At 51.6% G+C, this 24,253-nt stretch overlaps 2 protein-coding genes across 6 annotated transcripts in view; one reads left to right on the plus strand and one right to left on the minus strand.

The window, feature by feature from the left end:
* Nucleotides 1-11: 11 nt before the first annotated feature.
* On the plus strand, nt 12-18,245 carry GDI2 (GDP dissociation inhibitor 2). Its single transcript, XM_030479793.1, has 11 exons — nt 12-228; nt 9,240-9,347; nt 10,229-10,328; nt 11,686-11,820; nt 12,559-12,757; nt 13,400-13,531; nt 14,406-14,505; nt 15,609-15,780; nt 16,613-16,757; nt 16,997-17,051; nt 17,235-18,245. The coding sequence occupies exons 1-11, from the start codon at nt 184-186 to the stop codon at nt 17,388-17,390; spliced, it is 1,347 nt and encodes a 448-aa protein (XP_030335653.1). The 5' UTR covers nt 12-183; the 3' UTR covers nt 17,391-18,245.
* A 1,220-nt stretch (nt 18,246-19,465) lies between these two features.
* TASOR2 (transcription activation suppressor family member 2) overlaps nt 19,466-24,253 on the minus strand; it is a 43,114-nt gene continuing 38,326 nt past the window's right edge. For 2 of the 5 annotated variants that reach the window (XM_030479791.1, XM_030479788.1), the window contains exons 20-24: nt 23,802-23,955; nt 23,095-23,200; nt 21,365-21,549; nt 20,779-20,893; nt 19,466-20,149 (exon numbers count right to left, since the gene is read on the minus strand). In XM_030479791.1, the coding sequence (XP_030335651.1) occupies nt 20,146-20,149; nt 20,779-20,893; nt 21,365-21,549; nt 23,095-23,200; nt 23,802-23,955 (564 nt within the window). In that variant the 3' untranslated portion in view covers nt 19,466-20,145. Of the gene's footprint in view, nt 20,150-20,676; nt 20,894-21,364; nt 21,550-21,574; nt 22,948-23,094; nt 23,201-23,801; nt 23,956-24,253 lie in introns of those variants that run through there. The other 3 variants (XM_030479789.1, XM_030479790.1, XM_030479792.1) reach the window with 3 other exon arrangements.

Here is a 24,253-nt window from a genome sequence, read left to right on the forward strand (position 1 = left end):
TGGCAGGCGCGGGGGCGCGGCGCGGCTCCGCCCCCTCCCGGCGCGGTCTCCTCACGGCGGCGGCTCCATTTTCCCCCGCTCCAGCGCCCGGCTCGCCTCAGCCCCGGCCGGCGGAGAGACACCCCTGAGAGACGCTCCCCCCCTGCACCCCGTTCTTCCCTTCTTCCCCTTCCCAGCGCCGCCATGAATGAGGAGTACGACGTGATCGTGCTGGGCACCGGCCTCACGGTGAGGAGGAGCCGCCGCCCGCCTGGGCCTCGGGCCTGCAGCGGGCGGCCGCCGCCCCGCAGACCCCCCCCACCCCTCCCGGGTCCCATGTGTGCCCATTCCCCATCGCTCACCCGGGTGCTGATCCCCGCTTTATCCGGGAGCCGGTGTCCTTTTGACCATCTATCATCTCATTATCACACCCCCCCCTCCATCCCCGCCCCTTCCCTTCAGCCCCGGGTCCTGAGACCCCCCCCTCCCCATTCGGACACCCGAGTCCTTGTTCCCTTCTTAATCCCTCACCTGATTCATTTCCCCCCCACACCAGCTCCCGCTCCGACCTTACGGTGTTTTCTTCACCTGTCACCATCGTAGCCCCCCCAACCCAATCTGCAGTGCATGGGTTCCTTCTTCCCCCCCCCCCCCCAAATATTGCCCTGGGGTGTCTGGATTCTGCTCGTGTCCCCCCTTCACAGCACTTGTGTCCTTTCCCCCATCTCTCATCTAATTATCAGCGCACCCCCATCACTAATCTCATATCCCCCCCCCAGCTTGAATCCCTTTCATACCCCCCCGCTCACCCACCGGGGTCCTTTCCCGCTATCCCTAACGGGGCTGGGTTCTGGGTTTAATATGATTATAATAGACCCCTATGTTTGGTTACCCCCCCCCCCCATGTTTCCCCCCTGGGTGTCCCCCCCCATCCCCCTGGAGGCCCCGGTCCGCGGCGCTGCCGGTGGGAGGCCCCAGGAAATGCAGTTGTTGAGCGGAGGGAGGGCGGGGGACGGCGGACAAAAACGCCAACGGTGATTTATTGCTCGCTTTTAATCCTTCATTTAATGATTATTGTCATTATTTAATTCCCCCACCGCATACCCCGACGTGCCCGCAGCTCCATCAAGCCGTGCCCTCCCCGCAGCCCAGCCCGGCTTAAGGGTGGAGGCAGACCTGGTTTTATCCCCCCCCCTTCCTCTCCGCCCCATCCCCGCTCCGCCTTTGCAGCCTTCGGCTCTCCATCCAGCCCTGACTGCAGCAGGAGGGGGATGGGAGGCGGGCGAGCTTTGCACGCCTGTCAAATTTGTCTCATCCCCCCCCCCCCCCCCCATCTTTTCCTCCCCCCCCCCCTTCCCAAAAAATCCTCCCTTCATTTCGGTCATCCCTGAGGAAAGCTGACAGCTGATGGCACTCGGGGGTGCGGTGGAGGGAGGGGGGTTGATGAGCCGTGGTGGGGCTTTGTCCTATTGTGGAGGATGCAGCCCGTGCTGCAGGCTGCTGAGGGTGGAAAAATATGGCAGTGCTGCTGATCTGGGAGGTTTGCTGGGGGGGGGATTGCTTCTGGTTCCTTCCTTCAGAGCGAGGAGATGCCTGGAGCCACCTCTAGCTTATGTTCTGTGGGTTTAGTAGGGGCTGGAGGATGGATTGCAGGTTACAAAGCAGAGGCATTGTTTGAAGAAGGGAGGAAGAAAATCCAATATGGTGGAGAGGAGGTTTTCCTCGCTGTTAAATAGCCTTTCCTGCTTTTGTTTCCTCCTTCTTAATGGGAAGAGGTGGTTAGACAAAGGGATATCTTTGGGGTTGGCTGTGAGGGATTTCACCCACTTCCCCTGGTAATGGTAAATAGAAATACATTTGCTTCCTACTGTGGCTTTGGTGCTGTGATTGACAGGGCTGTGCCACAGTGGTGAAGGCGTCGTGGCTGCTGACACAGGACCCAGGGCACGGCTGCTTTAAGGCAGATCTGGTTTATTATCCCCCTGTTTTGAGTATGGGAATAATGGTACCAAACCCAGGACGTGGCACAAAGAAAATGTGCAAAGTGTGGGAGCGTCTTCCCAGCTCCTGCCGTAGGGTAGACCCAACTTTCCTGGTTGCTTTCATTCCTTTCTCTTCCTTTGAGGTTGCAGGACTGACTTGTGAGGCAAAAGCTTCTTTGCTTTGATAGGGAAAGCTGCAGTCTGTCCTAAAACCTGTCTCTGGCTCACCAAAGCAGGAAAATGGAGTTGTGGGGAGGGTGAAATATAATGAGCTGCTAGTGAAGGGGCCTCCAATAGATCTGAGCTCCATTAACATGTTAATTTATGCTTTAGAGTGAGCTGTGGTATCAAGTTGGTAAGCACCGTGCTTAATCTCAAACTGACAAATGCCAATGTAAAGTTGACAAAAGGCCTCTTGTGAAATCACTTTTAAGACAAGCTCATGCTAATGATCAGCAGTTGAGTTAAAAGGAATGAATTATGGCTGGATTTGAAGGTGTGCTGACTAAACTCCAGAGCCTGAGAGCGGACAGGAGGCTTATTTTGCTTCTGATGTGCAGGCTTTACCTCTGAAATACCAATTAGAACAGGATGGACTTCGTCTCGACGTGAGCAGCTCATGTGGAAAACCAAGTGAATGGAAACCAGAGGCCCTGGTGCAGCCAGGACATTCCCAATCCTAAAATGCACGGTGTTGGCTCAACCGCTGTGGCTGGCGAGTAGTTTCGGGGCAAAGCCTGGTTCAGGCTGCGCTACAGATGCTGTCAGATAAGGCGTCCAACTGGAAGCTCAAAGGTTGCTCCTCCAATGTTGGTCTGGTACCAGTGCTGGCAGTTGGGCTTCCTGAGGAAAAGGAACTGGAAAACACACTGTGTAAACACATCCAGTTGTCTCTTTCCTTTTCCAAAGAGCCTTAAGCTGTCATGAAACTTCTGGTGATGTTTTCAACCACCCTTTCCTTGAAGCCAGCCCTTGCAGAGATGGACTGTACTGTTGGAGTGCTGTCTACTCAATGAGTTTGTGTTTCCTTTTCCACCTCAAACACCAATCTTGATGTTGCCTGAGCAAAAGGAGATGAAATGGGAGTCCTGTTTGCCAGATACTCCAGTGCTCTGCCTCTCTGCCCGGCTACCTATTGGGTTGTACCCATCTTGTGTCTTGTCCCATGACAGTTACAGGTTGATTTGTCCTAGTATCCATCACTAGGACTTGTACAAACCCCATAGAATACCTGTAATCCAGAGAGGCAGCAAGTGGCTGCTGATCTGGAGGGGTTCTTTCCTTCTCTTTCCAAGGTAAAAGTTCAGTGTTGGATTAAAGACTGAAAATACATCATTGGAGCCTTTGTAAAGAGCCACAAATGCATCTGATGCAGTCATCGTTTCGGCTGGGTCTGTGAAGCCACTGCACCAGAGTGCTTAAATTAAAGAGTGCTTTTGATGGAATATTTCAGGTGTTAATCTCTTTTTGAAGCAGTGATGAAAAACTAAGGCAGCTTTAGGACTGGGATTTCCAGCACTCAAGATATTTAAGCTTTTCCCTTCCATATGCTAATTGGAGACTCCACTGCAGTGCCAAGCTGGTAAAGAGATCTCTTAGCAGGAGGGGAAAATAGTCCCAGAGCATTTTTCATAGAATTATAGAATCCCAGCCTGGTTTGGATTGGAAGGGAGCTTAAAGCTCATCCAGCTCCAGCCCCCTGCCATGGGCAAGGACACCTTCCACTAGAGCAGGTTGCTCCAAGCCCCTGTGTCCAACCTGGCCTTGAACACTGCCAGGGATGGGGCAGCCACAGCTTCTCTGGGCACCCTGTGCCAGCACCTCAGCACCCTCACAGGGAAGAGCTTCTGCCTCAGAGCTCATCTCAATCTCCCCTCTGGCAGGTTAAAGCCATTCCCCTTGTCCTGTCCCTCCAGGCACTTGTCCAAAGCCCTTCTCCAGGCTGATCGATTCCAGCCCTCTTAGCCCATCTCCAGAGCAGAGCTGCTTCAGAATCCCAAATTCCTGCTGATACAACAGCCTCAAATGTACATGAGGTGTAGTCCGTGCGTGCTGCATTCCTCCCCATCCCTCTGTGCACGGAGCAGTGTGTTTGCTGACTCCAGGGCAGGTATTTGCAAAGCACTGGTGGGTCTGGCTGCTGTAGCATGAGAGCTGATCGGTCTCCCAGCTACCACATCCTGAAGATGCTGGTGGGAATGGCTTCTCAAGCTTCCTCAAGTCTTAATAGCTTTAAGATCCTTGGCTTGGGCTTGCTGTGTGTCTCCTGCATTGCACATTAGGCAGCATCTTCCTCCAGACCTACTGCACAAACTCGTTTTTAAGCTGATGTGGTGATACAGGCTGGAGAACACCTCAGGGTTTCATTTTCAGCCTTGTCTCTTCAGTTCACCTTAGTTTACACCTCTCTGGTCTGGAAGTGGCCTGGTACTTGCTCTCTGTGCCCTCTGTCAGGTGTTGGTTATCTGCTGGATGTGATGTGGGTTATTTGACATGAATGTTGGGCATAATTAAGCTGTCTTCTTCAAGCCCAGAAGGGGGACACCAGGTTCTAGCTGGGCTTTCACTCGTCGCAGGCACCAGTGTGCTGAACTAAGCTTCTTACCTGCCAGCTGCCTCCCCACATTAAAGCTATATCAATCCATCCCAAAGATCCACATTCACTTTCTGTAGGAGCAGAGTAGCCAAACTCTTCGGTTCAAGTAGATTTAATCATATAGGCACAGGCCTCATGGCTTCAAGAACCTAAATAAAGAACATCAGAGTGACTGCAGGGCCCAAGCAGAGTATCACTGTCCCTTGCATCATCCCCTGGTAGCTGTGGGGGTTGCTCAAGTGCAGTGAGTAATTGCTTTTGCCCTTAGTATGGTTAAGCAGAGCTTTGGGTCTTGTTTGCCGCTCTGGCACAGTAGATGTAACCAACACCATGCTGGAGCTGAAATAACCTGGGTGAGGGTAAAGAGCTGGTGTAACTTCTTGCTTGCCACAGCATGGCCTTTCTGAGGAGCTCTTGGTGAGCCAGAGCCTGTTCTTGAAGAAGATGAAGGGGTTTTACGGAATGTTCTGTGCAGAATCCTCCCCTCAGCACCATTATAAGGACTGACTCTGGCTCAAGTCCCCCTCAGTCTGTCTGAGCCTCTCTGAACTGCCGCCCTACTTGGAGAAAATTCATGGAGACCTACTTGCTTCCCGCAATTCCTGAAGGCTTCTGCGTGCAGAAGGTCTATTTGCAACCAGTTTGTGCGAGCGAGGGAAGAGCTGATGGTCTCCAGCAAGCATGGGAACAACAATATCTCCAAGTTGTGCCTTATTCCTATCTTTTTCCCTGGATTTGTATTGGATGTGCTGTGTCTAATGCATGTTGCTCTCTGGCTCTGTGTTCTCCAGCCATTTGAAGCAGCCGAGCGGTGCTGCAGACGCCATCAGTTGCTGCAGGACTTGCTCTGTCATTCATTCAGCAACACAAAGGGAGAGCCCATCGTAACCTGGACTGGCTGAAGCACTGGATTATAGTAGCACAGTGTGACTGGAATTTGCACACAGATTGTGTTCGACCCTGGCTGGATACCTGGAGCTTTCCCTCCTGCATCTTGCTTCCCTCTCTGCTGTCTGCACCTCTTTGCATGGTGTCTATGTTCGTAATACAGTCAGAAAGCCAAAGATTTGAACTCTGGTGCTTCCTCTTTTTTGATCTGCAGCTTAAACTGCCTCCAGCCCTTCCCTTATCACTACAAGCTGTTTGTTTTCCTCGCTCCCTGACCCACGTGACACAATGACATATCAAGAGGTTCCTATACACAGACTGGTGCACTGGTGGATGGGTCTAACCAGCAGGCAGGCAGTGCAGCCATCAAAAGGAATTGCTGAGCTGGGAGGATAAATCTATTGTGTGTCTCGTGTGTTTTATCATCATGCCTTTGCCTCATCAGCCACGAAGGGAAGCAACAGTGAAAGGCCTGCACAGGATTTCAATGCTTCAGGGCTCTGCAGGAGCCTGGGTGATGCCATGAACGTGTTAAATGAGCCTTGGATGAAATAGTATCGTAATTCCTCCACCTCAACCCCCATATGGGTGGTTAGTGAGTATGAAATAAGATTGATAAGGTACTTAAGATGTCTTCTGTCTTCTGCTGGTACCCAGATTTGCTGGCAGTTTGGGTGGGCAGCCTGTCAAAGGGATAACACTCTCACTGGGAAGTGATGGGTGTGCTATGCTGAAAGGATAGAGCAAGAAATGCTTTGAAGTCTCCTTAAATGGAGGAAGGAAATCAGCTGACATCTGGACTGAAGAATGTAGCTTCTGCAGCTTTTACTGTAACTCCATTCCTCCATTTGATACTTACTTTGTTTTCGAGTCCTGGTTGGCTTCCTCGTGGCTCAGCACCAGCAGGGACACTTCCAATCCTGTAGCACCATGGGACAGAGCTGGTTTTGGAAGATGCTCCAAGGGAGATAAAAGATCAGGGTAGAGTCTAAAAGAGTCAAATCAGATCATGTAGAGCTCTGAATGTGGTTTAACCCAGGAGATCACGCTGGTCAGTGGTGATGCACTTGGTGTGGCAGCCCCACGTTGCATGTGGTAAATCATTAACGTATTAACTGACACCATAAACAACACGTGCACTTTGGCTTGTGCAGGTCTTCAGCGTTGTAGGGCTCATGGTGCTCTCGAGTAGTGTCTTAACACAGGGTTTGGTGCAGCTATGTCTTGCTTCTGCCTGTCTAAATACAGAGAAGGGGCCTTGTAGGTGATTCCAAGCACAGACACAGGCTGGATGGAGCAGCCCTGAGCAGGACTTGGGGGTGTTGGGTGGGGAGAAGCTCTCCATGACCTGGCTTCAGTGTGTGCTTGAGCCCAGAACCCCCCTGTGTGCTGGGCTGCACCCCCAGAGCGTGAGCAGCAGGTCAGGGAGGGGATCCTGCCCCTCTGCTGCACTCTGGGGAGACCCCCCCCTGCAGTCCTGATCCATCTCTGGGGCAACAGCAAAAGAGGGACGTGGAGCTGCTGGAGCGAGGCCAGAGGAGGCCCTGGAGCTGCTGCGAGGGCTGGAGCAGCTCTGCTCTGGAGCCAGGCTGAGAGAGCTGGGCTGGGGCAGCCTGGAGAAGAGAAGGCTCCTGAAGGGGAGACCTTAGAGCAGCTCCAGTGCCTAAAGGGGCTCCAGGAAACCTGGAGAGGGGCTTTGGACAAGGGACAGGCCAAGGGGAATGGCTTTAACCTGCCAGAGGGGAGATGGAGATGAGCTCTGAGGCAGAAGCTCTTCCCTGTGAGGGTGCTGAGGCGCTGGCACAGGGTGCCCAGAGAAGCTGTGGCTGCCCCATCCCTGGCAGTGTTCAAGGCCAGGTTGGACACAGGGGCTTGGAGCAACCTGCTCTAGTGGAAGGTGTCCCTGCCCGTGGCAGGGGTTGGAGCTGGATGAGCTGTAAGGTTCTTTCCAACCCAAACCAGTCTGGGATTCTATGCTATGGGAGCTCTCAGGTCTGTGGAGGGTGGTATGCATTGGAATGGGCAGCTGATAGATCATGGAGAGGCTTTGTGGGAAGCACTGAGGTTAACTGCTCACAATCCATGTGGTGACCATGAAGCCTTGTGGGCACTGTGTTTGAGATCACCCACGACTTCAGGGATTAAACTTGGAGCATCCCATTCTTCCCGTACACTAGCCATGCAGCTCAAGTTTGCTCTTTGATGTCTTGGCTGGATTATGGTGGCATCCTGGTGAGTAACAGGCTGGCCACCATCTTGCTCTCCCAGCAGAGAAGATTTGCCTGTTACCCTGAAAGCTCAACACCACTGAATCCTCACACCAGGGATTCCACCAACCATCCATGCACCTACACACCTTGAGGCACTTCAGAACTAAATAATCCCTCCTGAAAGCTGCCTTTAACCGTGGGTTGGTCCTTGGCTGGTGAAGCTAAAGATGGTTTTAAAAGCTTCCTTTAGATGGAGGATTTACCAGAGTTGGGATTTGCAAGTCATGTAAACAGATGTGGTGGGAGACTCCTCGTGTCATCGCTGTGGTTTGGCTGAGTCCACTGACCCACGCTGTGTTGTAATGTACTTTGAAATAAGCCTCATACAAGTGGCAGGGGGGAAGTGGCGCACAAGGAGTGTCCTGAGCCCTCTATGGGGAAAAATGTGTGTGGAGTGAACATGAAGGATCTCAGAGATGCAGATCTCTGCCAGGAGGGTCAGTGTGCTGGTTCTCCTGAATGAATGAATGGCTCCTCTGCTCCTGGGTGAGCAGATGTGCAGTGGTGGCATCTCTCAGCAGCTGGATGTGGGTTTTACACCTGAATGAAAGAGAACATGAGACATGGCCAGGACCTACAACTCAGATAATGTTGATGGTCAATTGCAGATGTAATTCTGCTGTTGGAGAGAGTTGAGGCAGAGTAAGATCAGTAAAACCTCCTCGATAAGCAGTGCCAAGCACACAAGTATTCAAGTGTTTATTAAGCTCCTTGGCTCGGGAATGCCAGGGCTGGTGACCGGGTTAGTTGCAAAGTTGTGCTTTCATGTGGATTTAGCCATGCAGGTCCTGAGCTGGTTCTGCAAGCTACAACGTGCATCCCTCTGTGGTTAGCCTCAGCCTTGGTGTTGCATTTGGACTCTGATCTGCTGCTCAGAGTAATCTCTGAGTGTTACTCATCTCGGCGGGTACCTAGTGAGGACAGCAAAGCGTCTGCTGACATGATAAAGCTCCCAAATGGCTTCATTTAGTCTTGGTGCTCCCTCTACCCTCTGAGAGCAGCTGTTGACTCTCTCTTGTGTCCTAGTGTGGCAAATATCAATGATTGAGGTTTTGAGGAGACTAACTATAATCCAGGTAACATTTCATGCTCCTGCTGTCACCCATACATGAAGGTGCTGCCTCTCTGTGACATCCTTAAACTGGTAGCTGGGCGTTTAGGAGTGTAGATATTCCTATTCAGTCCCAAATACATGAACTTCCCAGAAACTTCCTCAGGGGAGCCCTGATAGGTGTAATACATTATATATATGACATTATATATAGGTGGTTGTGTATTACACCACCATGGTTGGTGTGCCCAGGGCAGACACAAGCCTCGTGAAGGGTTAATCTGTCTCAGACAAGTCTTTCAGCACCTCTTTGTTCTGCAGTGAGGCAACTGCTGTGTTTGTTTTCCAAGGGCTGTGCAAGGACCTTCAAATCCAGGCATGCAGCAGGTTGTCTGAACAGGCATCCTTAGGAAACATGGAAGGAGGCTGCAATGCAGCTAACACATCCCTTTCATCCTTCCCTCTCTCCATAGGAATGCATCCTCTCTGGGATCATGTCAGTGAATGGAAAGAAAGTCCTTCACATGGATCGGAACTCCTACTATGGAGGGGAAAGCGCATCCATTACACCCCTGGAGGATGTAAGTACTGAGGCTGACCCCTCTATTGTGTCCTCCCCAGGCACACAAAGGGGGCTTTATGTCCAGCTATCCTAGGGGTGGATTCAAAGTCATTACTCTTAAGGGTTTCCTTTGAGTTGGAATGTTTTATGGCACTTAGACACTGGATTCTCCCTCACTACATTTAAACTCTTGGTAGACAGCACTTGTTTTCTGGTGTTCCCAGATTCAAGCTCTTGAGTCAGCCTTCAGAGTTACAATACCTGACAGCTACATGTTAAACCTCTTTGATGTTAAAACTCTCCAGCTGAATTGTTCCTGCCACCAAATGTTGGCCTAAGAAACGCTGTGTGCTCTTGGTGCTGTGATACTCCACTCTGACCTTGCTCTGTGAGCACTTCCAGCTGGATATGCACCACCTTGTTTGGTTACTGCTTGCACCCTGTGATCCTATACCCCTGAAGCTGGTGGTGTGACTGTCAGATGTCAGGAAATCCCTGCTCTCCTTCCTGCTTCACTGGGTTAAATATATTGGGAATATGATTGAAGTGGAGGGAGGAGCCTGCCCTCTTCTGAAACAGGCATTTTGATCAGATTACCTTAATGTTAAACAGTGTTTTGGTTCAGCAGGTCATAAATTCCCAAGCTTTAATCCTTGGGAGGAAGAAAGACTGGATAAGCAGCATAATGCTGCCCATTTCTTACTGCAACAGTTCACTGGGTGTGCATTGTGTGTCTTGCATCAAAAAGCAAATTGGAGCTCAAATGCTGGCCAAAAACTTGCTGTGAAGAGCTTATGTTCAGCTGAGAAGACATGGGGGTGGAAAGTGTGTACATGTGTGGGAGCAATTCCACCCATAGACATTTCCTCTGCTATAATAAGGTTTGTATTCTCTCCAAAGCTCTACAAAAGGTTTAATCTACCAGGAACTCCACCAGAATCTATGGGGCGAGGAAGAGACTGGAACGTGGACCTCATTCCCAAATTCCTTATGGCTAATGGTAAGTGATACTGAGCTTCCAAATCTGCTTCCCAAGCTTAAGCCTGGGTTAGTGTTCAGTGCTTTAATCAAAGAAACAACCCCCCAGCCATCTCTCCATGAACTGGTTGAAGCATTCATCATGTGGAAGGCTCACTTGAGCTCATCTGCATGCCTGGAAGCACCAAAGCTTCTGCTCTGGGATTCATTTTTGGCTGTTGACCTTTCCAATTGGGAAGAACGGCTCCAGCTTGGAGTGTGCAGCAATCTGGAAGGTTTGAATGTTTCCCAACATTCCCTCTTAACGTATTTGCATTTCTAGTGAGTTAAGGACATGAATCACATTGTTCTTCCATGGCTTAGGAAGAAACAGTTGATTCTGTGGTGACTGTTATTCCTTTTGTTCCCGTTTTATGGCTTGTGCAGGGATGATGCTAATCATCTCTTACTGATGCTGCAGATCCTCATTCTGTGATCTGTGTGTTCCAGTGCTGGGACGGGTCTTCTAGACCAAACCCACTATGGGTTATCAATGTCAGCAATGTCTCTGATGGACAAGGGGATAGGTGTATTGTGCAGTGCCAGTCTTGCTGGAAGACTTGGTAGGTCCCAGTCAAGGTTTGCTTACTCTCAGCTTACTTTCAGCTTGCACACTTGTGGTGCATTTAATTTAGATGAGCTCTTAGGCAGAAGCTCTTCCCTGTGAGGGTGCTGAGGTGCTGGCACAGGGTGCCCAGAGAAGCTGTGGCTGCCCCATCCCTGGCAGTGTTCAAGGCCAGGTTGGACACAGGGGCTTGGAGCAACCTGCTCTAGTGGAAGGTGTCCCTGCCCGTGGCAGGGGGTTGGAGCTGGAGGAGCTTCAAGGTCCCTTCCAACCCAAACCATTCTGTAAGGGACAGCTTCCCTCTGGGGATGTGGGGATGGGTGGGGGGGCCTATGTCGCCACTTGCTGTGTGCAAGCTGGGGCTAATTGGTGGTAGGTTGGCTGGATGTGTTGTGCTAGATCTGGATAGTGAGGATGAGGAGCTGCTGTGGTCCAAAGACACGACCTTGTTTGATGTGTTGAGTGTGAATGAACTACAAAGAGCAGCAGTGTACTGCAGCAGATTAATGTGCTGCAGAGGGTGGCTTTTACTCAGAGGACAGATGGAAACCACAGGAGTGACAAGGAAGCTGTTAATTGTCTGTAAGAAAACCTTAAAACTGCCTCAGAATGCGCTAGTGAGTGTCTACCACAATGTGTATGTTACACAAAGGTGTACGAGCTGTGTGGGTTGAATCTGGTGCTGCCGTTGAAGGGTTTGTTGTGTTGGAAGAACTGTCCTCTTGGCTTCTGGCTCCAGACCAGCAGGTTGACACATGCCAAACCTCCTTTCCAGGTCAGTTGGTAAAGATGCTGCTCTACACAGAAGTTACTCGCTACTTGGACTTCAAGGTGATCGAGGGGAGCTTCGTCTACAAGGGAGGCAAGATCTACAAAGTCCCTTCCACTGAGGCAGAAGCCTTGGCATCCAGTGAGTAGCTGCACCTTACTCTGCTTCCTCCTGAAGCTGCTGTCTCTAAACAAAGGCAAGACAGGTCTCTGCCACCCACAGCTCAGCACAGTCTGTGCTCACGTAGGAAAGAGCTTGATGCTCCTCACGTGGTGCTGTGTGTAGACTCCATGTGAGTAACAAGCTGTGCTTAGCTTAGGATTCTCCTGCATCTCATTTGACTTCAACTACCACCTGCAATGTGAGTTTTGGGCTTCCTGAGCTTTGAGTTGCTGTTTTCTTGAAGCTTTCAAATGGAGCTGGTCAGGCTGCCTGTTCTATGGCTCATCCAGTGGGAATTTGGCAGTGTTTTACTTCCTCAAGGAGAAGTTCAGGTTAGCTATAAGGCAGAAGCTCTTCCCTGTGAGGGTGCTAAGGCTAGTAGATACCAAACATGGGTCTCTCCTTATGAAAAGGCCAAGTGGAAACTGCTCTCCAGGCTTTCTGTCAGCTGGAAGTAGTATAGAAGCCCATGCTTTAGCCATGCCTTTAACCACCTCCTGAAGTCCAGTACACCAGGACAACTGGTTGTAAGGACTTCACATGGCAGATGTTGGGGTCTCCTGCTTGAACAGAGCGCCTTGCTTAGCCCTCAAGGCCAAACTCCACATTCCCAAGTGCTGTTTGAAACACTCAGGAGTCCTCACTGCTTCTGATACCAGTGGTGATGGAAAAGCTGTGAGTAACTATGTGAGTTCTCACAGAATTCCTTGGTTTTAGGCTTAATGGGCTTGTTTGAGAAGCGCCGGTTCAGGAAGTTCCTCGTGTATGTGGCCAACTTTGATGAGAACGATCCCCGAACCTTTGAGGGTGTCGATCCCAAGAAGACCACGATGCGTGATGTGTACAAGAAGTTTGACCTGGGGCAGGATGTCATAGACTTCACAGGCCATGCCCTTGCACTCTACAGGACTGACGAGTAAGTGTGGCCTTCATAAGGGCCTGGGGGGACAGGCCAAGGGGAATGGCTTTAACCTGCCAGAGGGGAGATTGAGATGAGCTCTGAGGCAGAAGCTCTTCCCTGTGAGGGTGCTGAGGCGCTGGCACAGACTTTTCCCAGAGAAGCTGTGGCTGCCCCATCCCTGGCAGTGTTCAAGGCCAGGTTGGACACAGGGGCTTGGAGCAACCTGCTCTAGTGGAAGGTGTCCCTGCCCGGGGCAGGGGGTTGGAACTGGATGAGCTTTAAGCTCCCTTCCAAGCCAAACCACTCTATGACTCAGTTGCTCCCCCATATCAGCGAGGATGCTGGGCTTTGGGAGCCAGGGGTAGGGTGTCTCACAAAGTGTGTCTGTCCTTGGGTGCTGCATTGATCATAGTGGCTCCTCTGCTGATGGGATGTTTGAACTTTGTGGGTTCCTGGGGTTAATGAAGCTTCTCCTTCCTGAATAAACCCCCTTGTGACACGGAGTGCTTCTAAAAGGGAACTGCCAGGAAAATACTGGAGCAGCTGGAGGGTGGGGAAGGAAACTTCATGGGAAATGAAATGTTTTGCTCTCTGAGTGTATTCTGCTGCAAGTCTTGGTTTGTGAAACGTTGTGAATCACATAACTGCTCTCTCCAGCTATCTAGATCAACCATGCCAAGAAACAATCAACAGGATTAAGCTCTACAGCGAGTCCCTGGCTAGATACGGCAAAAGCCCGTACCTTTATCCCCTCTATGGCCTTGGAGAGCTGCCCCAGGGATTTGCAAGGTGAGAACTCAGGTTTGGACTCCACCATTTCCTCAAACTGGAATGTGTAGAGTTGGTGCTCAAGCTTCCAGAACGTGCTGCCACATAAAAATACTGTGGTCATCAGTGGTTCTCTGTCTTAAGAAGTGGTTCCTCCATGTGAGATTGCTTCTTTCTGGGCTTGTTTACTGTGATTCCTGGTGGTGGTGGTAGTTCTGGGGCACCCAACAGAAGAGGGACATGGAGCTGCTGGAGCGAGGCCAGAGGAGGCCCCGGAGCTGCTGCGAGGGCTGGAGCAGCTCTGCTCTGGAGCCAGGCTGAGAGAGCTGGGCTGGGGCAGCCTGGAGAAGAGAAGGCTCCTGAAGGGGAGACCTTAGAGCAGCTCCAGTGCCTAAAGGGGCTCCAGGAAACCTGGAGAGGGGCTTTGGACAAGGGACAGGCCAAGGGGAATGGCTTTAACCTGCCAGAGGGGAGACTGAGATGAGCTCTTGGGCAGAAGTTCTTCCCTGTGAGGGTGCTGAGGCGCTGGCACAGGGTGCCCAGAGAAGCTGTGGCATTCTGTGATTCTGGGTTTGCCCAGAGCTGCTGTTTGCAGCATCTTGTCTATCCAAGAAGTCGGATTTGCTGACGTGGTGCAAGCTGCAGCTCTTACGCTGAAGGACCATCTGGGCTGCACCACAGAGCATCCTTCTAGCTGGATGTAATTGCAGCTGATGCCCTGCAGAAAGAGCAGCACACGACATCTGCTGTGTAGATGTTTAAGCATCATTTTTTTGAAGAGGTTTGAAGTCTAATGTGGGGTTTATCCAAATGGAACAGAAACAAGAGGCTGAAGGACTGTCACAACCCAATCACAACCCTGTGGGACATTGCTGACGTGGTTTTTCTCCTGCAGGCTAAGCGCTATTTATGGAGGCACCTACATGTTGAACAAGCCCATCGAAGAGATTGTGATAGAGAATGGCAAAGTGGTCGGGGTGAAGTCTGAAGGGGAGGTATGGAACCTTCCAGTTCTTTCCTTACTTCCCACCCCACATCTTCCCTCTCGGAATTGAGGCTGTCCATCATCCACCTGAACCAATGCAGTAGAAAACCCATTATCAGAGCTCCAGGGCCAAATTTGCTTGGCTGGTGCTGGTTTTCCCTGTGCTAACTCTCTTTAGACATGTTGATGTTTTCATGGTGAGGACAGTACAGTAGTCCTGCTCCAGGAGTTGGAATGAATGAAGTCTCCATGGCCTGGCAAAGGTTGTCTTCTGAATAAATCAGGCTGGAAAGGAGCTGTTGCTTGTCTAGCGTGGGTATGGAACCAGCTCTGCCCTTGACATTAAGTATTAGCTGGCACACAGCCTCTCTGCAGCTTCTCCTCGACCTGGCAATATAAAACTAGTGCTTGGGAGCTATAAATGTGCTCCCAGTTAGAGTGGGGCACTTGGCAGGACAGTTTAGCACTTGCTGGTAGGGTAACATGGCCCCTCTGCGTAGGGGATGACGTGTCCTGGCTAATGGGAGGTGATAATCCACACTATAGACTGATGTGCCCAAGTGCAGGTGGCCTGGAGGCTTCAAATAGGTCAAATATTAAAGCTATTACTGTAAAAATAAGTTCTAAATGTGAACTGGTCAATTCTTACCTGTTGGCCTCAGCCCTGACCACAGCAGGTTATGGTTCTAGACTGGATGGACTGGACTTCTTAGGTTGCCCAGAGAAGCTGTGGCTGCCCCATCCCTGGCAGTGTTCAAGGCCAGGTTGGACACAGGGGCTTGGAGCAACCTGCTCTAGTGGAAGGTGTCCCTGCCCGGGGCAGGGGGTTGGAACTGGATCAGCTTTAAGGTCCCTCCAACACAACCACTCTATGTAGTGGTTAGAACTTAACGGTGCACTGCCTGATGAGGAGAAGATGAGATTGATCACATTAAGAGTAATGAGCTAAGATTTGGATCGCCTGAGTTGAAGTGTGCTGCTGGCAGTGAAATAAGGACCTGACACAGGAACAGCCACCTCAAATGTCTCTTGGTATTCCCCAAACCCACCAGTTCCTCACCTCTGCACACTCCTCTGTGCCAGTGGTGGCTCAAGGTCCGTGTGTCCCTGCAGGTTGCTCGCTGCAAACAGCTCATCTGTGACCCCAGCTACGTCTCGGACCGCGTCACGAAGGTGGGCCAAGTGATCCGGGTAATCTGCATCCTGAGCCACCCCATCAAGAACACGAACGATGCCAACTCATGCCAGATCATCATTCCGCAGAACCAGGTCAACCGGAAATCAGGTGAGTGCGGAGCTGGGAACACCGGGGCATGAGCAGCTTTGGTCCTGCTTGGGTTGAGCCAGAGCAGTGGTTACATATCCTCACACCAAACCTGTGTTCCAGTCGTCTGCTGAGGTGTGAATCCAATGGGAAAACACTTCAACTGCTGCTCCCATGGGAGCAGTAAATCCTGTAGGTCCCAGTGAGGCTGTACTGTAGTTTAGTTTAGGTGTGAGAAGCTGGGGAGCATTTACCACTTCTTTGGGTGCTGGCACAGGGTGCCCAGAGAAGCTGTGGCTGCCCCATCCCTGGCAGTGTTCAAGGCCAGGTTGGACACAGGGGCTTGGAGCAACCCGCTCTAGTGGAAGGTGTCCCTGCCCATGGCAGGGGGTTGGGACTGGAGGAGCTTTAAGGTCCCTTCAACCCAAACTAGTCTGGGATTCTATTATTGGAAAGTTGTGTGAGGAACCCACAGAAGGAAGTGCCCCAACCCCAGGAGAAGTGGGCGAGGAGCATGGGAGTGCCCTGGGAGGGGGGTGAGGAGGGGAAATGCTTCCTCAGCCTTGGCCAGGGGGTGTCTGGCTGCTGGCGGGGACCCTGGTGGCTTTCAGGAGCTGGGAAACTGAGTTTTGGAGATCTCAGGGCTGCTTGTGGCCAGGCCAGAGCACCCAGCACTGCAGGGCAAGGATGGAGGTCTTAAGTGAGACATGGAGGTTCAAAGTGTTGGGGGAGCAGGAAGATATGAGTGCAAGCTGGAGGAGGCTTTTGGGATGTGGCAGCGGGGTTGGAGCCCTGACCTGAGCTGTTGGCTTCCCTGGCACGTCTCAACCTGTCCCTGTGGTGGGTTCCCCAGATATCTACGTCTGCATGATCTCCTCCGCACACAACGTGGCGGCGCAGGGGAAGTACATCGCCATCGCCAGCACCACTGTGGAAACCGCGGACCCAGAGAAGGAAATCAAGCCGGCCTTGGACCTCTTGGAGCCCATTGAGCAGAAGTAAGGCCCTGAGCAGCCCCTGCTCTCCCTTCTCACTCTCTGCTGCGATGAGGCGTGAAGGTGGAGGGGATCTGAAGGCCATTTGGCTGCAAGGAGGTGTTGAAACTCTCAATTCCCTCTGCACCTCCACCAGTAACACACTGGGCAGAGCCATGCCCTTGAATTCATCCAGCCCTGCACCCATATTGATGCTCAGTGATGCCCTACAACCATTCTGAATCTCTTTCTCCTCCTTCCAGGTTTGTCAGCATCAGTGACCTGTTTGCACCGACCGACTTGGGAACCGAAAGCCAGGTGAGTAAGTGCTGGTTGGACAGAGCCTTGGGCAACCTGGTCTAGTGTGAGGTGTCCCTGCCCATGGCAGGGCTTGGAACTGGATGATCTTAAGGTCCTTTCCAACCCAAACCATTCTATGAGCTCCTGTTTGAGGTGGGGAGGTTGGAGACTCAACACTTAAACTGCTGCTTCTCTTCCCAGATCTTCATCTCTCGCACCTACGACGCCACCACTCACTTTGAGACGACGTGCGACGACATCAAAGATATTTATAAGAGGATGATGGGATCAGAGTTTGATTTTGAAGAGATGAAACGTAAGAAGAACGATATCTACGGGGAGGAGGAGCAGCAGTAATGAGGATCCCCTGCAGGAGGAGAAGTTCAAACCGGCTCATCTGAATATATAAGGAACTTAATGAACACTGTACGAAACTCAATATTGTAAGGCCTGCTTTTGTAATCCCATCTCTGAGAGATTGAAGAGTACTGCACTGGTAATGTTCCCCTTTTTTGGATATCATGTGTTAATTATTTCATTCTAGTAGGGCTGCTGTCCAGAATCTGGCAAATTACTGACTGATTTAATGACTAACCTGGGTAAGCAAAGGCAAACTGAACCTTGGGTTTGGTGGGTTTCTCTTTGCAGCCGTAGATGTTGGTGCAGATTGGAGATAACTCATTGACAGCTGTGTCTTACCATGTCTTTTTAATCATTCGTAGCCATCCTTCACAATTATGTGCTTCTGGTGAGCTAGTAGATGTGACAGTTGTCACTCAAACCTGATTATCAAGGAAAATAGAAACTGAGCACTCCATCATTGTGGACAGCATCCCTAAAAAAGTCTTTTTCCCATCGATCTAACTCTGTGGCAAGTTGTATTATGGACAAAGCCCACATCTATTGTAGCAGCAAATGTTGGCTTAGTTCTGGGCACAGAACTTAACCCTCCACTTTAAGCTTCTAAAACTGTTTACATCGGTTGGGACACAGCTGTGCCTAAGGCTCCTTTGTGTTTTAATCTTAATAAAATTGAGAGAACAAATGACAGAGCAGGCAAGATGTGGGAGTATTTTCTGTAGCCTGGGGGCTTCTGGGCTGGACCAAACAACGGCACTGCGGTATCGGTATGACAGAGCCTCTGCTCCTCGTGGCTCCTGAAGGCTCCAAATGATTTCTGTACTGCCAAGTAAAGCCAAATTCTGGAAACCAGTCCTGGCCTCTGGTCTGATTCACTTGTACGAGCAGCAGCTCCTTTCGGAGATCCCTCTGGATCTCTCCGCCTGCCAGGGTTGAAATGGGAGTAATGTGTGGAGTGGTTCCTACTGGAAACCAGGCTCAGGCTTCCTCAGTTGGGCTGCTCCAGAGGCTGCTGTTCCTGAGTCTCAAGCTGAGTTGATTCAACTCTGCCTCCTCCCTACAGCCCCCTCCAGTGCCAGCATCCAGAAATGGCACTTGCTTGAAGCAGTAATAGACAATTCTTGCTCTTCTGGATCTTCTACAGGGCATCGAGACCTCTCTGACCCATCTTAGGGTGAGCCTTAGTGAGCCCCTTGCTGGGATCTTGACCCAATCCTGCTCTTGGGCAGCAGGGGTACAAGGAGGAGCCGGGCTCCTTCATCCTCAGCCATGCCAAGTGCCAGGAATAATAAGATACCTTGGAAGGGCCTTCTCCTGCTCTTCATGGCCATGCTTGGCCAGGTAGGGTCACTGGTGACGGGTTCATCCTTCCCTGCAGCTGTAGCTGTGCTGTTCTTGGAACTGAGGAAGAGGAACCAGGTCTCCACCACATCTCCTTCCCAAAGCAGTGCTAAACCTGACTGTGGCTGCCCCTTCCCTCCCACCCGGGCGTTTAGGGGCTTTCAGCACTTCCCTTTCCTGGTACCAGTTCCAGGAACCACCTTTCCCTGTGAAGCCACCAGGAGCCTGGTGGTGCCGGCACTGCCGGAGTGACGTGTGTTGTGGTGTCTGGGGAAGTTCTTCCTCACCTTGTGCTTCCTCTTCAGTGCTTGATGGCAACACACTGAGTCTTTCCAATGAGCTCCTTCCCCTAAACACTTCCGTAACCTCTCTTTGCTGTATCCCAGTTATTCCTCTGCCTCTTGGTCCACATCTCCTCCTGGGAAGGATGGTGATCCTGCAGCCTTAAATCTCCATGAACCCACCACTCCTTGGCTGTAACAGTCTTCCTCACTCTTTCTATCCTGTTTTGGCTTCAAAGCTGAGGGGTAACACAGACCAAAGCTGATTCCTGCTCCATGTGTGAGCTGGGAACACTCACTGAGAGTTTTCTCACTGTGATCCAGGTCCTCCTCCCTGCTGCTGGGAGAGGCTGGGAGCTGAGGAGCCCCTCTCCAGGGAACAGCAGTGGCTGGAACGTCAGGTTTGGGTTTTATTACTCAACCTTTATACATAAACTCATCCTGCACATAATGTTCTTGCATTCATTTATTAGAAACAAAAGAGGACACCCCTGTCCTCCACCCCCCCCAAGGTTGGGAATCTTACAAAGGTCTTTAATGTGACACCTTCTTCCTGGGGTGGGTCTGAGCTACCATAAATAAGAGGTTTGTTCCCACATCCTTGTGTCTGGCTATTTACAAGACTTCCATGTACTGGAAATGGTACCAAGAGACAACAGAGACTTGAACTGTAGTGTAGAGCAGATACCTGCACGCCCGCCTGAAACCCACCCCAGCTCCTAACGTGTTTTACAGCATCTACAGCAACAACCTTGTGGAAATACATTTATTATTGAGGACTTACTTAACTTCTGACCTTCAAGTAAACAGCTTTTTGTTTCATTTACTCCTTTTCCTGTTTCTGCCCCTGTCAGCTGCATGAAACACTTGAGAACACTCCAATAACTTAACCCTAGGTAATGGTAAAGTAACTTCTGGCCTACAGGCAACGTGATGAACACGGAGTAAACCCCCTGGGAGGATTTGCATCAGCCACCTTTAAATAATTCCTATATACAGAACTGGAGCCAAACCTTCCTGCCACCTCCCTGGGCACAGCTCCTGTGGGCAGCACCCAAAACCTCTGGGATGGTTTTGTCCTGCAGAGGACCAGGATGCTCAGACTGGCACTGTACTGTGGCTTCACTTCATCACCTGCAACAGAGAACATGGCACAGGTTATTCCTCTGCTCCTCTCCTTGCTCCAGGTAGTGAGAACCTCTTGCAGGGCTTCCAGGGAGCTGTTCCCAGCCCTTTAGGGGAGTTTTGGGCTCCTCACTACAAGAGAGACATTGAGGTGCTGGAGCGGGGCCAGAGAAGGGCACCGGAGCTGGTGCAGGGCCTGGAGCACAAGTGTGATGAGGAACGGCTGAGGGACCTGGGGGGGTTCAGTCTGGAGAAGAGAAGGCTCAGGGGGGACCTTCTCGCTCTCTGCAACTGCCTGACAGGAGGATGGAGCCAGGAGGGGGCTGGTCTCTGCTCCCAAGGAACAAGGGATGGGACAAGAGGAAACGGCCTCAAGCTGCCCCAGGGCAGGTTTAGATGGAGCTGAGGAACAATTCCTTCCCCAAAGGGTGCTCAGGCATTGGAACAGGCTGCCCAGGGCAGGGCTGGAGTCACCGTCCCTGCAAGTGTTCACACCCCGTGTAGCCGAGGCCTCAGTGCCATGGGTTAGTGGTGGCCTTGGCACTGCTGGGAACGGTTGGACTGGATGAGCTTGAAGGTCTTTTCCAACCTGGTTGATTCTGTGGTTCTAAGGGGTTGATCCCGAGCTCCCTCCTTACCAGTAGCTTTTTCTAAACGGAGCAGCCGCTTTCTGCACCTCACCAAGGAAAGTTTTGACATCAGCCACGAGGATTCCTTTACTTTCAAGGACCTCCCTGCTGACATCAGGTGTTTCTGCAAAGGAAGGAGCGATGCTGTGATTGAAACAAGCAACTGAGGTTGTTCTGTAACAACCTGCGTTCCCTGTGAGGGTGCTGAGGCGCTGGCACAGGGTGCCCAGAGAAGCTGTGGCTGCCCCATCCCTGGCAGTGTTCAAGGCCAGGTTGGACACAGGGGCTTGGAGCAACCTGCTCTAGTGGAAGGTGTCCCTGCCCGGGGCAGGGGGTTGGAACTGGGAGAGCTTTAAGGTCCTTCCAACCCAAACCAGGCTGGGATTCTATGAATTTAGCAGACTTCCAAACCAAATCTGTTCCTTTTGCCTTTTACTGCACTCACTTGCAATAAACCAGCTCACACCTCAAATAAGTGACTCCAGCCAAAATGGGAAGCAAACAGGTGGCTTTTATCCCTACTCCATCCCTTTCCAGACCAATTTAACCCGGTGCTCCTGGTGTTGAGGGCACCAGCTCCCAGAGCTCTCCTTACCTGTGAGGTACACAGCGAACCTGGCGCTGACGTGCTGAACCTGCAGGTTCAACAAGCACTTGATGTGCTCAGAGCTGGGAGATGACACCGAGTCACACGTGTGGTAGTGCAGCACCTCCAGGAGATCCGCTCCTTGGCACGCTCTGAGGATCAAATGCTTCTTGTGGGCATCGGGGTCCGCTCTGCTGGGAGAAGGGACAATGAGCAGGAATGATGGGACCTCCCTTCCCACCACGTGTGGTTCTTCCAGCCTTATGAGTGCTTTTAGACTTGAATCTCTGCACTAATGGAGACGGCAGGAGCAGCATCACCACGTGGATCACATGTGTGGCAGGGAGACAAGATGATGCCAACCCCAAGATGATGCTGGAGAGGGACTCTTCATCAGGGACTGGAGTGATAGGAGAAGGGGTGATGATGGGTTCAAACTGAAACAGGGGAAGTTCAGGCTGGATATAAGGGAGGAGCAACTGCCTGTGTTGGGCTGAGTTGGAGTTAAACCAAATAGGATGGGGTTAAACCACAACACAGGGCTCATGATCCCACCACAATGGACTCAAGTGATGCTACGTGAGAGCCAGTGGTGCAGCACAAGGAGAACTCTTGCTCCACAGCGGCACCCACTGATGAGCTCGGGTCCCCAGTCCTCATCTCACAGCCTGAGGTGAAATAGTGGCACTTCTCGAGGGCTGAAACCCACATTACTCTGTGCTGTCACCATGAAGGCTGAGTGGGGAGAGGATCCGAGAGTTCTCCCTGTTTGTTGTAGTATTTTCTGCTCATGGAACAGAGCAGTTTCCTCTTTGGTTGCAGGCTGTTACTAGAAAGCCATCCCCTCTGCCTAACAAAGGGACCTGCCTGATGAAAACCTCCCTTTCTGAGTTCAAACCTGATAAAAGCAGGACATTTCAATGGATATTATTTGCTGTCTTACTTCTCCTTTTCAAACTGCATCATTTAAATACACAAGATTGTAACCTAAAATAAGGAGTAAATAGCAACAGAAGTTCTGCTTTTCTCAGCAGGGTTTGATTTTACTCGCTTCCCACAACACCCTGGTTCTTCTCCTCATTACAAATCAGAGCTCCTCACCATTCTCCCAAATCCCACATGTAATGGGATAGAAGGGACAGCAAAGAGACACTGGGGCAGAGAGAACTCCCCTGAGCTCCAGGTGTGTGTGTGCAGGAGGCGGGATGAGCTGGAGGGATGGGAGCTGTTTGCAGAGGTGGCTTTTGGAGCGTGCAGCTCCTCACATGAAATCTGTGCCTCTCCTCAAGCCCTTTGCAGACCATAATGCTCACAGAGGGTGCCTCTGCCAAAGAGAGAGGGAACTGCCTTATGGAGACCCAGCAGGGTGCAAGAAGCTGCTGCCAGAGCTCTGCCTCATCCCGGATCACGTGTAAGACACGATGCTTCAGGCCATCTGATCCCCTCCAGGCCCCATGTGCTGCTGCTCCATCTCATCCAGGTACAAAACAACCCATCACACTTCCCAGCACTCAGATGCTGACCTCCAGCAATTCCAGACTTGAGGCACGTGTCTCCCACTGATCAGAAAAGCTCTTCTCCAAGTTCATCTCCTAAGAGGTCAAAACCCACCCAGAGGCACCAAACTCACCTTGTGCCCCTGCTCTGAGTGCACTCAAGGGGGACACCACGGTGGGTACACCCTGGTTGGGGTGACAAGGACAGCAGGGATGAGGGAGCTGCCACCACAGAGCCGTTACCTGATGTCTTCTCTGAGCTTCTTGCCCTCCTTGTAGTGAAGGAGCCACTTCCACCTCCCGCTTCTGTTCAGCATCTCCAGCACGTTCACCACCTCCTTCAGTTGGCCTGGGGGGGACAGCAGGAGCTGGAGGGTAACTGAGGGTGCAAAGGGGTCTCTGGCCCAACCCTGCTCAAAGCTGGGCCACCTGAGCTTGTTCTAGGTGAGGTGTGAAGGTCTCCAAGGATGGAGACTCACAACCTGGGTTGTGACACTGGGATCCTGACCTGGTGTTTGAACACACTTGCTGTGAATTTCTCCCCCCCCTACCATCTAAAGGGATCAGTGCAACTTGTCTCTGTCACCCCTTGTCCCATCCCTCTGCATCTCCAGGAGGAACATGGCTCTGGTGGAGCCACTTCCCATTAGGGAGCTGAAGAAAGCAACAAGGTCTCCCCTTTGTCCTCCCTTCTCCAGGTTGTCCTTGTACAACCTGCTCCAGCCCCTGACCATCTTGGTGGTACCCACTGTACTTAAGATGTTTTGGGGAGCCCTGACCTGGACCCACTGTCCACATGGGGTCTACAAATGTCAAACAGAGGGAAGGAGTTGCCTCCACTTAAAGCAGGCGCAGAGGACACCCATGGGGAGTGTTTGGAGGTATCAGCACACAAGACCAGGAGCTGACACTGTGTTTGCATCCAAGTGAGAGGCTGAATCAAGACTCACCCAGCGTCACCGTTTCCAACAAGCCCTCATCTGACACCACGAAGCCACCAGAATGAAACAGCTCCTGGTACGTGTGAGTTGGTACATCTTCGGGGCTGTCCACTCCAGCAAACACCACGTTGGGACAGTGCTTCAGCTGCAGCAAGCACGGGACCTGCTCGAGGAAGAGATGCTTTTGACCACGAAGCTGCATTTCAACTGCATTTGCACTTGTCTAAGTCACACTTGCTCCAGGGAGCCCATCCTGTCTTGTGGCTGCATCACCCCAATGCTCCTGTCTCCATACTCCAACCCCAAAGCCATGGATGGTGATGGATGAGGGTGATGAGACACTGGAACAGGTTGCCCAAGGAAGTTATGGATGCCCCATCCCTGGCAGTGTTCAAGGCCAGGTTGGACACAGGGGCTTGGAGCAACCTGCTCTAGTGGAAGGTGTCCCTGCCCGGGGCAGG

This window comes from Strigops habroptila, chromosome 3, assembly GCF_004027225.2.
Source record: "Strigops habroptila isolate Jane chromosome 3, bStrHab1.2.pri, whole genome shotgun sequence".
NCBI classification, from domain to species: Eukaryota; Metazoa; Chordata; class Aves; order Psittaciformes; family Psittacidae; genus Strigops; species Strigops habroptila.

Excerpts from the sequence above, each read along its gene's own strand:
- GDI2 (XM_030479793.1), top strand. The coding sequence starts at position 184 with ATGAATGAGGAGTACGACGTGATCGTGCTGGGCACCGGCCTCACG. Across the intron at positions 9,348-10,228 it reads CCATTACACCCCTGGAGGAT|CTCTACAAAAGGTTTAATCT; the intron begins GTAAGTACTGAG and ends TTCTCTCCAAAG. Across the intron at positions 12,758-13,399 it reads GCACTCTACAGGACTGACGA|CTATCTAGATCAACCATGCC; the intron begins GTAAGTGTGGCC and ends TGCTCTCTCCAG.